Source organism: Canis lupus, chromosome 28, assembly GCF_003254725.2.
Source record: "Canis lupus dingo isolate Sandy chromosome 28, ASM325472v2, whole genome shotgun sequence".
Taxonomy (NCBI): Eukaryota; Metazoa; Chordata; class Mammalia; order Carnivora; family Canidae; genus Canis; species Canis lupus.
The window spans coordinates 15,685,472-15,701,339 of record NC_064270.1 but is presented as its reverse complement, the minus strand read 5'-3'; the positions used below and the strand labels follow the sequence as shown (position 1 = coordinate 15,701,339).

Here is a 15,868-nt window from a genome sequence, read left to right as displayed (position 1 = left end):
GGGCAGCCTGGGTGGCGCAGCGGTTTAGTGCCGCCTTCAGCCCAGGGCCTGATCCTGGAGACCAGGGATTGAGTCCCACGTCGGGCTCCCTGCATGGAGCCTGCTTCTCCCTCTGCCTATGTCTCTGCCTCTCTCTCTCTCTCTCTCTCCTCTGTTTCTCTCTGTGTCTCTCACGAATAAATAAATAAAATCATTAAAAAAATAAAGTTTAAAATAGTAAAATATGACTTGGTGAAGAGTCAAAAAGAAATCATTACCTAGATCAGTGGTTCCCCACATTCTTCAGTATTCCATCAGTTAAAATATAGAATATTGATCCCTTCATGTACTGTTGTACTTATTTATATATAGTTTTATACTATATTAGATTTATTTATTTATTTATTTATTTTAAGATTTTAAGATTTTAAGATTTTATTTATTCATGAGAATACACAGAGAGGAGAGAGAGAGAGGCAGAGACACAGGCAGAGGGAGAAGCAGGCTCCATGCAGGGAGCCTGACGTGGGACTCGATCCCGGGTCTCTAGGATCACGCCCTGAGCTGTAGGCGGCGCTAAACCGCTGAGCCATTGGGGCTGCCCTATATTAGACTTATTTAAATGATGAAAGTATCAGTAGAAGATCTGAAATTTTCTTTTTATACCCAGTGGAATCTTCTGCATCCCCTGGTACAGTTACTTCCCTTTGGAGATTATTGACCTACATCATGAATAGGGGAGCCCAGCCCAGGCATCTTTATTTTTCTTGTTTTCTAGGTGATTTTTAGCATTCTCATTTCTCACAGTTACTTCTAAAATGAAGGCAAAGAAAAGGTTTGGTAATAAGAGGATAATAGGTAATAAGAGGATTCAATAATTTGGCTATCAAGCTGGGGATGAGATGGATGTATATATACATATAGATATGTATATACGTATATACACATACACACATATGTGTATGTGTGTGTGTATATATATATATATTTTTTTTTTTTTAAGAAAGGGGTGGGGTGGGGCAGAGGGAGAGGAAGGAGGGAGAGAGAGAATCCCAAGCAGGCTATACTCTAGCTTGTACTCGAAGTGGGACTTGATCTCATGTCCCTGAAGTCATGACCTGAGACGAAATAAAAAATGGAACACTTAACTAAGACACCCAGGTGCCCCAAAAGCATATTTTTATTTTCAGAAATGATTAAAACTTAACCCAAACATCATCATGGTGGTGATTTACCATGCTATTATATGTTTAGTTTTCCCTGTGTTTTCAAAAGTGATCTTTCTGAAATTTGAATCTGTTTCGTTTCTTCAGAATCTGATCATTTGTCCTTGCTTCTACAATAAAGTCCAAACTCTAATGTGGCAAATAGTCTTCGTGATTTTGACTCCTGTTAACCTTTTTAGCTTCCTAGCTTGTATTGTTCCTTCTCCCCCTCACCCTGCCCTTATGGAATACAAACAGAAAACAAAACCAAAGCAAAACTCCTCCGTTCCAGTAATAGTAAATGTTTTATAGTTCATTATAAACCTTGTCCTTGCTTGATTATTCTGCCTGGATTGCCTTTCTTGCTTTGTCCAATTGGAAAACTACTGATTGCTTAAGATTCAGCTCAGGCATCTCTTCTGGTCTCTTAAGAAGTGGTACTCTTACCTATTTTATTTTATTGCATTTATTAAATTGCTAAAATTATTTGTGTATAAATGTCTTTCCTGCTAGGCTAAATTCCTCAAAGATAGAGATTGTAAATTAAAATAGAAGTTCCAAAAAAAAAAAAAAAAAGAATTTCCATAAGGGCCTGTACTCTTGTTCATTCACTACTGTATCATGTACCTTGTTTGGAATATAATAAGTACTCAGTGTTTGAATGAATTTTTTTTTAAAGACTTAAAGCCTACTTTAAATAACTGATACTAAAGACATAAATATAAATAGATTCATTCAAACACTGGGCAGCCCTGGTGGCTCAGCGGTTTAGCACCGCCTTCAGCCCAGGGCCTGATCGTGGAGACCCGGGATCGAGTCCCACGTTGGGTTCCCTGCATGGAGCCTGCTTCTCCCTCTGCCTGTGTCTCTGCCTCTCTCTCTCTCTCTGTCTGTCTCTAATAAATAAAGTAGGCTTTAAATGAACCTCTGTTTATTAAATAAGTTATAAATGAATGAGTGAATATATTATAAAATCTGAAAAATAAGCTTATTTTAGAGGGTCAGACTTAGAAAAGGAGAGCTGATTCTCTGAAATCTTTAGCACATGGCATTGTAAATAACCAAGATAGTAAGAAAATACATGTATTTTCATATAATATCTGATTTCATTTATGGCTTAAGAAAGAAAGACTCGGATAATTTTTGTTATGAATTTTTTTGAAAGCTTTTATTTATGGGGTGCCTGGGTGGCTCAGTGGATTAAGCTTCTGTCTTCTGCTCAGGTCATGATCTCAGGGTCCAGGGTCAAGCTGTGAATGGAGCAGGGAGCCTGCTTCACTCTCTCTCCCTCTGCCTGCCACTCCTCCTGCTTGTACTCTTTCTCTCTCTGTCAAATAAGTAAGTAAATAAATAAGTAAAATCTTTTTAAAAACTTTATTTGAGAGAGAGAGAGTGAGGGCAGAGCATGCCCATGAGTGGGGGTGGAGGGGCAGAGGGAGAATGAGAAGCAGACTCCCTTCTGAGCAGGGACCTGGATGTGGGGCTTGATCCCAGGACTGGAGATCATGACCCGAGCTGAAGGCAGATGCTTAACCAACTGAGCTACCCAGGAGTCCCTGTTAAGAATATTAAAATTGGTATTTAAATGAAAAAATCTAGAAAGATAGCCAAATAATTATATTAAACTTAGGAATTTGGGGGGGATTTGTTTTAGTATTGAGAGATCATTTTTTGCTTCTTTTTTAGGGTGTTTGTGAACCGAAGTTTAGCCATGGAAAAAATAAAGTGTTTTGGTTTTGATATGGATTATACACTTGCTGGTGAGTAGCACTTTTTGATTGCTTAAAAACTGCTTTAGACATAACACAGTGGGTCTACAGGAAGCTATTCAGTAAATGCTTGTTGGTTTAATCATATTTTTAGCTACTAGAAGCTTTTGTCATCAAAACTCCTTCCATTGATATTTATGAATATATTGAAATTACCAGATATCCTTGAGATTTGTAGAGATATGTAGACAAGTGCTAAATCATTTTAGAGACTGGTAAGAAATAGTATGGTGAAATTATACATTAATTTGTATATCAAGGCACTTTTGGCTTTTACTCTATTAAACTATTCTTCAATGATGGAATTTTGTGTCTCTTGTTCTACCCAAGAAAAACTTAATGTCAGTTAAAATTTTTAATGTTACTTGTAAGACAACTGGAAAATGTGTTGATTTCCATTGAAATAACTATAAATATACTATGTGAAGACTTTTTAAAAATTAGAGCTATTTGTTTTGTTCATTATCAAATAGACTTTAAACACAGCACTGTGCTGTTTTCCCCTTCCTGTCTCTCAGATATATTTGAAAAAAATCAGTGTATTAGTCCGTAGTTACAAGATCTTTTCAGAACTTATGAAGTTTTTATTAAAAATTTGTGGTCTGGTGAAAATGTCATTTAATTTAAGAAGTAATAGAGATGAAGGACTGAGTTGAGTGCATGTGCATATATGTATGTGCATGCATATGTGTATTGCCATGACATTTGGAAAAGAATCTTTCAGAAATTTTCTCTAAAAAATACTGTCTTTACACAAAAACCTTAAAATGTATAAATTCACTATTCTTCAGAAACCTTTTATAATGGTATTAGAAAACCGAATTCCATCTCAAATTAGATGTCAGTTTGATGTTCATTTTAGACTAATGTAATAATATGTATTATACATAAATGTATTACATATATATATATTTTAAAGATTCTATTTATTTATTCATGAGAGATACAGAGAGAGGCAGAGACATAGGCAGAGGGAGAAGCAGGCTCCATGCAGGGAGCCCGATGTGGGACTCAATCCTGGGACTCCAGGATCATGCCCTGAACTGAAGGCAGACGCTCAACTGCTGAGTCACCCAGGCGTCCCATAAATGTATTATAAATGTATGTAAATATATCTTATAATAATGTAAAAATGAACATATGCAGTTTATAGGTAGCTGCCACATAGCTGTGGCTATGCTATGTACCAAACAAGTTATAAAATATACACTAAAAAAAATAAATAAAATATACACTGATTTGGTTTGCATTTCCTTTTCTTTACTCCCTACTCTTTGTTGTTTATTTCATTTTCTATTGCCTTAAGGTTGTTTTTGGAGCACTTTTATTCTTACATGTTTTTCTAATTGGACACAGACACTTTTAGAAGCACTTCTCAGAAAGCAAGTTGAATTAATTACTGTACTTTCTCACCATAGATCTTTCTGTACAAATAGGGGGGAAAATCCTACAATTTCTCTCCTTTCTAGAATTTTACCTCTCCAGGGAAAGGAATGATGAGATAATTCAGCTGGAAGAGATACTATCTAAAGCAGAAATAGTAGTTAATGGGATGAAAAAGTGATGGAATTGTTTCCCTTGGTTATTAAGACAATCTGATTGTAATGAAATCATTCAATTAGTATTTATTGAAAACCTGTAGTGTTCAGGCACATTTTATTACTGAATATTGAGATAATTATGTGTTCCAACATAATAATGAAAAATTGAATTCTCTTAATGAAAAAAAAAGTCACTGAAAAAAGCCCATAAACTTTAAAGATACCATATGATTTCTTCCTTTTATTTACTTTTTTTGGTAATCTGACTTCATAATACTTTTAGTGAAAACACTAATATACTTATTATATAAATATAATAGTAATTATTAACACTTTTAAGTGCTTATTATGTGACAGCTCTGTTCTAATAATAAAGATTATCTCATGTAATACATGGATTATCTCATTCACATCACTTATTTAATATTTACAGAAACCCTGAGGCAGATACTGTTGTCTTTATTTTACAGATGATGCTAGGATATTAAGGACTTTGTCCAAGGGTGTTTAGCTATGATATAGCTGAACCGAGATTCAAACCTGAGTATACATTTACATGTGTGTATGAGTTTATACATAAGTATATATGTATATGATAAGTTTAAATTATCATTTTGAACCAATGACAATTTATAATGAGATGTAATTTCAAAGTACTAGGCTCCCTTCCTTAAACAAACAAACCAAGACTTAAGCACTCAAAAGGTTAAAGCCCTTTAAAGTAGTCCCCCTTAAGAGACTACATTATTTCAAAAACTGTGTTGGATGAAAAACATTGTTAGTCGTCTTATGGTACTTACCTTCACTTCATAAATCACATAGGAAAACAAGTTTATTGGCTCATACTCTCACCTGTTTTCCAGAATGGTATTCATTGAGTTTATCTGAAAATTACTTTTGTTATTTAAAAAACAAACAAACCACACCCTTGAAATGCTAAGGACTTTTCATCAGAAAAACATGCCATGAAGTGTAGAGACAAGATTAAAAGAAGTGTTTTTTGAAAGCTTTGAGTATTTGGGATAAACATCCCTGGAAAAAGTATAATTACCTCACAAAATAAGTTCTTGAAAGGGTCTGTATTCTTTCTGAAGCCTCATCTGAGACATTGTCTTCTCTGTAGTCCTGACACCTTGGTACATCATTTCCTAAGAGCAATTTATGTCATTCGCAGCTATTGTTTGCTTGCCTCATCTCCCCATTGGCCTGTGAGTTCTTCAAGGGCAAGGGCTTACTTTTTCATGTTTATATCCTATGTGTTGCCTAAAACCTGGTGCTCAATAACTATATATTGAATGAATAGTTTTTAATATATCAGTTTAAGAATCAGTCACTGGGGCAACCCCGGTGGTGCAGTGGTTTAGCGCCGCCTGCAGCCCAGGGCGTTGATCCTGGAGACCCGGGATCGAGTCCCATGTCTGGCTCCCTGCAGGGAGCCTGCTTCTCCCTCTGCCTGTGTCTCTGCCTCTTTCTCTCTGTCTCTCTGTGTCTCTCATGAATAATCAAATAAAATCTTAAAAAAAAAAATCAGTCACTGTACTTTATTAAGATAAAAACCTAAATTAATTAATTAAAAACTGTAAGAAAAGTAAAGACTTAAGTGTGAGACCTGAAACCATAAAAATCCTAGAAGAGAGCAGAGGCAGTAGTTTCTCTGACATTGGCTATAGTAACTTTTTTCTAGATAGGTCCCCTGAGGCAAGGAAAACAAAAGCAAAGATAAACTGTGGAGACTACATTAAAATAAAAAGCTTATGCCCAGCAAAGAAAACAATCAACAAAACTAAAAAACAACCTACTGAATGGGAGAAGGTATTTGCAAATGACATCCAATGAAGGGTTATCGTTTATATATCCAAAAAACTTACAAAGCTCAGCATCTAAAAAACAATCCAATTAAAAATGGTGAGAAGACATGAACAGCCATTTCTTCTCCAAAGAAGACAAACAGATGACCAGCACAGACATGAAAAGATATTCAACATCCCTCATCATCAGGGAAATGCAGATCAAAACTACAATGAGATATCACCTCATACTTTGTCAGAATGGCTAAAGTCAAAAACACAGAAACAACAGGTGTTGGCAAGGATGTGGAGAAAAAGGATCCCTCGTGCACTGTTGGTGGCATTGCAAACTGGTGCAGCCAGTTTGGAAAGCAGAGTAGAGCTTCCTCAAAAAGTTAAAAATAGACCCTCCCTACGATCCAGGAATTGCACTACTGAGTATATACCCAAAGAATACAAAAACACTAACTCAAAGGGATATACCCGCACCTATGTTTTTAGCAGCAATATTTACAGTAGCCAAATTAGGGAAGCAGCTCAAGTGTCCATTGATTGATGACTAGATAAAGAAGATGTGGTGTGTGTATTTATAATGGAATATTATTCAGCCATAAAAAGAATGAAATTTTGCCATTTACAATGAAAGGATAGAGCTAGAGAGTATAATGCTAAGTGAAATAAGTCAGAGAAAGATACCATATGATTTCATTCATATGTGGAATTTAAAAAAAAAGAAACAAGAAATAGACTCTTAATTATAGAGAACAAACTGATGGTTACCAGAGGGAGGTATAGGTAGGTGTGAAGGAATGGGTAAAATAGCGGTGGGGTTTAAGGATTGTACTTGTGATGAGCATTGGACAATTAAGAACTTAAAAATTAATCAAAAACTATTAAAAAAATCACTGTATATGAGTTTACCCAGTATAAAATACGTACTATTCAAGTGAAATACTTTTAAATATGAACTTATGTTTTGTATTTTAACAAATTTTATTGTGGAATAAGTTAGGTACAATAAAACATGGATTCTAAGTACATAGGTTTATTTTGACAAAATGTATACACATGTGTAACTACCACCACAATTAAGATAAAGAATATTTCCATCACTCCAGAAGTTCCCTCATTGCCTCTTTGAAGTCAGTTCTCCCTCTTACCCTACTCTGTCTCAGGGCTTTTTGTTACTATGGATTAATTTTGCTCTTTTCAGAATTTCATATAAATGGAATCATACAATTTGTACTTTTGTATCTGGCCTCTTTTGCTCAGCATATTTTTGTGATTCATTGATCTTGTGTCTGTCAGTAAATAGTTCATTTTTTTTTAAGATTTTATTTATTCATGAGACACACACACACACATACACACACACACACACACACACACAGAGGCAGAGACACTGGCAGAGAGAGAAGCAGGCTCCATGCAGGGAGCCCGATGTGGGACTCGATCCCGGGACCCCAGGATCATGCCCTGGGCCAAAGGCAGGCGCTAAACCGCTGAGCCACCCAGGGATCCCCCTAACATTTTTAAACTATAAAAAGTTTGAAATAATTTTAGATTTATGGGGGAACTGCAAAAATAATAGTTGGCCTCTATTTTCTTCTAATCGTGACCTCTTACCTGATTATAGTTGGTCATAGTATGATTATAAGAACTAAGAAATTAATGTTAGTATAGTACTACTAACTGAACTATAGACATTACCCAGTTTTTACAAGTTTTCCCACTAATGTTCTTTATTTCAATCTAGGATCCCACGCTGTACTTAGTTGTTACATTTCCTTAGTGTCTTCTGTTACAGTACTGTCTTTCTTTGCTTTGACAATTTTGAAGAGTACTGGTTAGGTATTTTTGTAGAATCATCCATGGTTTAGGTTTGTCTCCTGTATTTTCCACATGGTTGAAATATTATGCATATTTGTGAAGAACACTACAGAAATGGTGTACTCTTCTCAGAGAATCATACCAGGGGTACATAATGTTGGTAAGTCTTATTACTAGTGATGTTAACCAGTCAACATTATAAACAGTTAACCATGTTTTTCTTTAAAATTTACTTTTTTTTGGAGGGGGGAGCCAAGTAGTCGTCCATTTTATGGGTATAGTTTTTTCCCCCACTACCTGAGAGTAGAGAGTTCCTATGAGGTTATTTGTAAGCTGAAATGTCAAAAAGTGAATAGTTACCATAAATTTATATGGAAAATTTTTGAGGACTTCCCCAGACCCCCAAGATAACCTTTCTTAGGCTTTTCTGATACCTTAAAATACATCTTGCTAATGGATACACAGAATAAGTTGAAGTAAAGCGCAATTGGTTACAGACATAATTCAAAGTTATGGTGGCTTGATGCTGAGATGTTGAGTCTAAGTCCCAGGGAAGTGTGGCAGAGCCATTCTTGTTGCTTGTGGTGCCCAGCACCTTTATAAGGCTGGTTGCAAAACAAATGCTGAATGCCATTTTTGCCATTCACCTTTTTCATAAAAGCAAAAATCTTCACATTTATTTCAGTTGGCAAAAATGAGTTCTAATTTAAGTCTTTTGTCAAAGTTAAGTGGCATAACTTGAACTTTCAAAAAGTGAGGGATACCTGTATGTCATAATTTGTTTATCCATTTATCTGTTGATTGATGTTTCAGTTGTTTCCATTTGGGGCTATTATGAATAAAACTGCCATGAACATTAGTGTACTACAAGTCTTTTTGTGGATATATATTTTAATTTTTCTTGGGTAAATACCAAGGAGACAGATTATATAATTACCTTATAGGAAATAGACAAATGGTTTTTCAAAGTAGTGATATCATTTTAAAGTCTGACAAGCAAACATGAAAATTCTGCTTGATCCAATCCTCACCAATTCTTGATATTGTCAGTCCTTTGAATTTTAGCCATTTTAGTAAATATGTATTTTATCATAATATCACAATATCATTGTGATTTTACTTTGTATTTCCGTCATAACTAGTGATGTTGAAATTCTTCATGTGGTTATTGGCTAATTATATTTCTTTTGTGAAGTGCCTATTCAAATGCCCATGTTTTAATTGGGTTGTCTTTTTATTTTTGAGTTGTAGAAGTTCTTTATGTATTTTGAGTACTAGTCCTTTGTCAGATATATGTCTTCTCAGTACATTGACCAATATGTGTTGGTTTGTCTGTTGACGTTCTGTTTCATTGATTGAAGTAAATATCACATGGTCTGGATGATTATTGCAGGTTTATTGTTAGTCTTTAAGTCAGGTAGTGTAAGTCCTCTACCTTTAAGTCTTTCCTGTAATTGTTTTAATATTCTATGTCCTTTAAATTTCTGTGTAAATTTTAAAATCAGCTTATCAAATTTTCAAAAATGCTTGCTGGGATTTTTACTAGAATTGCCTTGATTTCTAGATCAATTTGTAAAGAATTGACATCTTAACTACATTGAGTCCTCCAGTCTGTGAACATGATATGTTGGGCCATTTACTTAATCTTTAGTATTTCTTAGCAGTGTTTTGTCATTTTTGGTGTAAAGATCTTACATTATTTTGTTACATCTATGTGTTAAGTATTTGCTATTTTTTAATGTAGTTGTAAATGCTGTTTGAAATTTCATTTTCTATTATTTTATTGCTAGCATTTAGAAATAACAGCTCATTTTTGTTTACTATTCTTGAGTACTGTGATTTTCTAAATTCTTTCCAATCTGCATATCCTTTTTTCCCAATCTATATATCTTATATCTTGTTAAAAACTTTTTTTTTTTTTTTTGCCTTACTGTACTGTGTTGAATAGAGAGGTGTTGAGAATGGACCTCTTTGCTGTGTTCTTGATCTTAGGGAGAGAATGTTCAGTTTTTCACTATTAAGTATATTGTTAGTTAAAGGTTTTTTTAATAAATGCTTTTTATCAGGTTGGAAAGTTCCCTTTTATTCTTAGTTTTCTGGGAGTTTTCTTTTTAACATGAATGGAGGCTAAATTTCATCAGTTTTTCTGCCTCTATTGAGATGATCCATATAGATCATCTTTTCTTAGTTTGTTAAAAGGATGAATTACATTGATTGATTTCTGAATGTTAAACCAACGTTGCATCCCTGGAGTAAATCCCACTTGGTTATATAGAATTCTTTTTATATATTGGCAAATCAAGTTTGCCAATATTTTGTTGAGGACTTTTGCATTAGGTTCATTGAGGAGTATTGGTTTGTAATTGCCTTGTAAGGTCTGTTGAATTTTGGTTTTAGAGTAATGCTGACCTCATATAATGAGTTAAGAGCTGTTCCCCTTTCCTATTTTCTGAAAGTTTGCATAGAATTGGTGTTATTTTTTTCCTTAAGCATTTGGTAGAATTAACTAGTGACTCTATACGGGCCAGGAGTTATTTTTGTGGAAAGGGTTTAAATTATGCATTCAGCTTTTAAATTTAGGGCTAGTGAGAGTTTCTGTTTCTTTGTATATCATTTTAAATAATTGGTGTCAATTTCACTGGGTTTTAAATTTATTGGCATGCTGTTCATAATATTTTTACTATTCTTTTGATGTCTGTAGGATCTGTAGTACTGTTCTCTTTCATTCCTGAAATTGGTAATTTGTGTCTTTTTTTTTTTTTTTTCATTTCATCAGTCTAGTGAGAATTTTATCAGTTTTATTGATTTTCTTCTCCCTACTAAGAGCCAGCTTTTGGTTTCAGTGCATGAGAATATTAGGGAGATGTAAATTTAGTAGTGATTTTAAAGTAATTATTTATAAGTGTGAAGTTACAATCTGCTTTTATGATAATTGCTGACTGTATTAAAAGTAATTTCTTATAAAATTAGTATAATAAAGTACTATCCAAATATTCCAGGTATAATAAAGTACTATCCAAATATTCCAGGCACCATTATATAGGCAGTGGCAATAGCCACTTTTATTTCTGATTATAATTCAGTTTGTTTTCCTTCTGTGTCCTGACTCTAGCATCCTTTACATTATGTTGTTGATGTACTTTCTTCAAGTGTTTATGGAAAATTCTAATTTTCTGTGCAGAATGAAATATGGCATTGTGTACTTTCATTCCCCCCCCCCCCCGTATATTTTCACTCCAGAATTTGGAGGATACAGAGAAAAATTGGTTTCTTAATTTTTTTCAGAATCAGCTTGTTATATATTAAGTGCTTAATAAGTAGTAGTTGTTTAAATAGCTGTCTTCTTTGTATACTACTATTTTCAATGTAGAGAATGTAGAGACATTAAATTAGCTTTTTTTTTTTTTACTTGGGGGAAGGAATGACCCAATAAACGTTTAATTTTTTTTAAATTGAAATTATTAGAAGTGCTATAAAACTATTCAGCATAATCTGTGAATTGGCTATTCTGGCAAATAATATTTTGAGTGATATGGAGTTACCATTTACAGCATAGATGGATTAGTTTTCATAGAATGTAGTAAAATTGATAATGAGACTAGGATTGATGCTCCAAAGTGTGTGGATAGAACATCACATCTCAAATGGCAGTCATATTTTAGAGTTGTACATTTGTTGAGAGAAGATAGTTATTGGCTCAGGTCCTATCTTATCACAGTATAAATTTTGCCTAAATTTGTTCTGATAAGACAGCTATGTAGGTAAAGTTGTTGTTTTCCTTGTTTTCAAATGTGGGAAATGTCTATAACTTATGTTTCTTGGAAAGTATGGGGGATAGGATTTAATTTTGGAGATTTAAGCTGTTTTCATGAGGATACAGCTCTGGCTTTGGCTTTCTAGATGTCTACAAGTCTGTAGTGGGAAGGGTGTCATGGTTTTGTTTGGTTTTGATCATTCACCTTTCTTTATAGTTCATATTGATAAGAACATTTGTTTCAAATGATCTGATATTTTAAAAATGCTGTTCTTGGAGCATCTGGGTGGCTCAGTTGGTTAAACATCTGCCTTCAGATCTGGTCATGATCTCAAGCTCCTGGGATCATGCCCCACATCAGGCTCCCTGCTCAGCAGGGAGTCTGCTTCTCCCTCTGCCCCTGTCCCACTCATGCTCTCTCTTTCTCTCAAATAAAATAAATAAAATCTTTAAAAATATATAAAAAATTAAAATGTTCTTATTCATGCCAAGTGATAAGGTTGATAGACTTAGTGGTGAATAATTTAAAACTTTGACACTAATAAGGAAGAGAAGGCAAGAATACATATATGAACTCTTTTTTTTAAGATTTAACACCTGTTTTCATCTTTCCAAAGTGTTAAGCAAATGTAAGCAGTTGCCCAATAATTTTTTTTTTATTTTTTATTTATGATAGTCACAGAGAGAGAGAGAGGGAGGCAGAGACACAGGCAGAGGGAGAAGCAGGCTCCATGCACTGGGAGCCCGACGAGGGATTCGATCCCGGGTCTCCAGGATCGTGCCCTGGGCCAAAGGCAGGCGCTAAACCGCTGCGCCACCCAGGGATCCCCATATATGAACTTTTAAGAATATTAAGCTGAATTTATAACAATTTTAAACTTGTAATTTTCCTAAAATAAGCTATACAGATCTTTTGTAGAATGAAGTTAAGTGGAGGGATTATTGGGGTTTTTTGTTTGCTTGTTAAAAGAGAAATTATTGACGTGACTTGTATTACTTTTAAATAATTTTATGATTTTGCTTATAGTTTGGTACATTCATTCCACTGAATGAAGTGTGTCACAGTGTTCAGTAGGATAATCCATTCTGATGGGAACCTCATTATCTTCATCTCTTCTGAATGCCAGCCTTGTACCTCTAACAGTTTTTCAGAGAAGATCCTCTTTATCATCAGTTATTCCTATAATTGAAGCAAGCTATGTATTTTTGTTTTTATTTGCAGGATTTCTATGTAAGATTGATGTTTTTATATAAAATTTTAAAAATTCCAAAATAAAGGGGATCCCTGGGTGGCTCAGTGGTTTAGCACCTGCCTTTGGCCCGGGGTGCGATCCTGGAGACCCGGGATCGAATCCCACGTCGGGCTCCCGGTGCATGGAGCCTGCTTCTCCCTCTGCCTATGTCTCTGCCTCTCTCTCTCTCTCTCTCTCTCTCTCTTTCTGTGTGACTATCATAAATAAATAAAAATTAAAAAAAAAACATGCACATGATTGTATATCAGAAAGTGGTCCTTTGCATTTTTGTCTTCCTCTACAGATAATGTGTTTCTCTTCTCTCTATTCTTGAGGCTTCTTTTTCCTTAATTAGATGTGTTAAGTGCTCTGGTTTTCTATTTTATTTTTTTTATAAGACTTTATTTATTCATGACACACACACACACACACACACACACAGAGGCAGAGACACAGGCAGAGGGAGAAGCAGGCTCCATGCAGGGAGCCCGATGCGGGACTTGATCCCGGGTCTCCAGGATCACGCCCTGGACTGAAGGCAGCGCTAAACCACTGAGCCACCGGGGCTGCCCTGGTTTTCAATTTTATTAAGCTATCCTATTGTAGATGCTTTTTGGACAATAGGTTTTGAGTTTGTGGGTCATTATATGAGAGCAATCTTTAGCCTTTTTCTTTTACATGGGATGCACAGATGGATCAGACTGATAAGTGCATTTCCCAGGACAAATCAAGCCAAAAAACCTCTTGAAAATCCACTTAAGATTAGGTCTTTGGATTTATGAAAGAGCAAGAAAGTTGTTTTTAAACCAGCTGCTTCCTCTGTGTGGAATGGAGGGAGTAATCTGTCCTATTTGTGAATTTTATTTCTTTGGTTTTATTTGTATAGAGTACTGCTAAAAATGTTATATTGTTTATTTTTTTGTTATTAACAGTGGGCAGTGGTGTGAAAATAGAAAACGGGGAATTGACATTTTCTAGATTATTTAGTGCTTGTTCATTTTTCAAGTGGCAAATAGGCATAAACAGACGTATGGTTTCCATTACTCTGAGTATTCTATTATTTAGTTTTATAATATTAATATCCAGAAATTTATTGCTGTGGTTTTGAATGAGAAATTATTTTCTGGGATCCCTGGGTGGCGCAGCGGTTTGGTGCCTGCCTTTGGCCCAGGGCGCGATCCTGGAGACCCGGGATCGAATCCCACGTCGGGCTCCCGGTGCATGGAGCCTGCTTCTCCCTCTGCCTGTGTCTCTGCCTCTCTCTCTCTCTGTGTGTGACTATCATAAATAAATAAAAATTTAAAAAAAATTATTTTCTGATTCAGTGAGTGGTATAAAGTATTTATATCACCTCCTCATGATGGTTGTTCTCTATCTGCCAGATTGCTAATCTGCAAAATGTGGTTTCTTTAATAAGCAAATGTTAGCCAGTAGCTATTAAGTGAGAGTAATCTGGATGTAAAAAGTGATTTAAGAGGAAAAAGTCAGAATAATATATTTCTATTTTGAAGGTTAAGTCCCATACAATCTGAATTTAGGCCCAGTCTTTTTTTTTTAAATTTTTTTATTTATTTATAATAGTCACACAGAGAGAGAGAGAGGCAGAGACACAGGCAGAGGGAGAAACAGGCTCCATGCACCGGGAGCCCGAAGTGGGATTCGATCCCGGGTCTCCAGAATCGCGCCCTGGGCCAAAGGCGGGCGCCAAACCGCTGCGCCACCCATGGATCCCCCAGTCTTATTTTTATCTTTAATTTAGAGGCTATGAAGTTGTAGAAAAAGCAGAACCCTCAGTGTGATTGACTTTGGTTTGGATCCAGCTCTACCTTGTACTGGCTCTTGGCTACCAGCATGTTCCTTAGCCTCTCCGAGTCTTTTCATTTAATCCAAAAAAAGGTGTGTGTGTGTGTGTGTGTGTGTGTGTGTGTGTGTAGTGGTGGGGGTGGGAATAAATTATTGGTATAAGGTTTAAATGAAATAATGTGGGATCCCTGGGTGGCGCAGTGGTTTAGCGCCTGCCTTTGGCCCAGGGCGCGATCCTGGAGACTCGAGATCGAATCCCACATCGGGCTCCCGGTGCATGGAGCCTGCTTCTCCCTCTGCCTGTGTCTCTGCCTCTCTCTCTCTCTCTCTCTTTCTCTCTGTGTGACTATCATAAATAAATAAAAATAAAAAAAATAAATGAAATAATGTATATAAAATATGAATGCAATGAAAATAATTCTCTTGCTCTGACTGGTGATACCAAGTATCGATATACTGGACTCTAGTTATAAGGGAAAAAAAGCCTAAGGAATAAGGAGAAAAATATCAACCTTAAACTCATTTGTGTTCTATATATTGTGAAAAAAAAACCTGGAATGCTGGACAGATGAGTGGAATCTTTTCTCCCTCTTTTGTTTTTGAATTTTTTTTAAAGTATTGGAGATGATTATGAGCTTAATAGGAAGTTGAAGTTATTTTCTGGATAGATTTTAATATCCGGGTATTTGGTATCAGATTATGTTTCCATAGAAATTATGTACTGTTTTTAGCAAAGGGTTCTTAGCAGGATCATGGTGAAGGAATGGGTTTTTGAGAAAGTCCATATTTAAATGTATGGCAAAGGTTTCACTGATAGGCTTCTAATAAGTGCAAGGGGAATTATTTTTTGAAACGAACTCTGAAGTGAAAAGAAGTAGTTGATCTTTGTGGTTGTATGAAAGACTTAAAACATGTATTTAACATCAAAATTATATATGTATAATTGTTAAATTTTAGGAAGTCTTTAT

At 35.3% G+C, this 15,868-nt stretch overlaps 1 protein-coding gene across 12 annotated transcripts in view; it reads left to right on the top strand.

Annotated features, from left to right (window-relative positions):
* The window catches only part of NT5C2 (5'-nucleotidase, cytosolic II), a 146,070-nt gene that overhangs the window by 94,022 nt on the left and 36,180 nt on the right, over window positions 1-15,868 (top strand). For 11 of the 12 annotated variants that reach the window (XM_035707637.2, XM_025467073.3, XM_025467069.3 and 8 more), the window contains one exon: window positions 2,871-2,944. In XM_035707637.2, the coding sequence (XP_035563530.1) occupies window positions 2,871-2,944 (74 nt within the window). Of the gene's footprint in view, window positions 1-2,870; window positions 2,945-15,868 lie in introns of those variants that run through there. The other variant, XM_049103572.1, reaches the window with a different exon arrangement.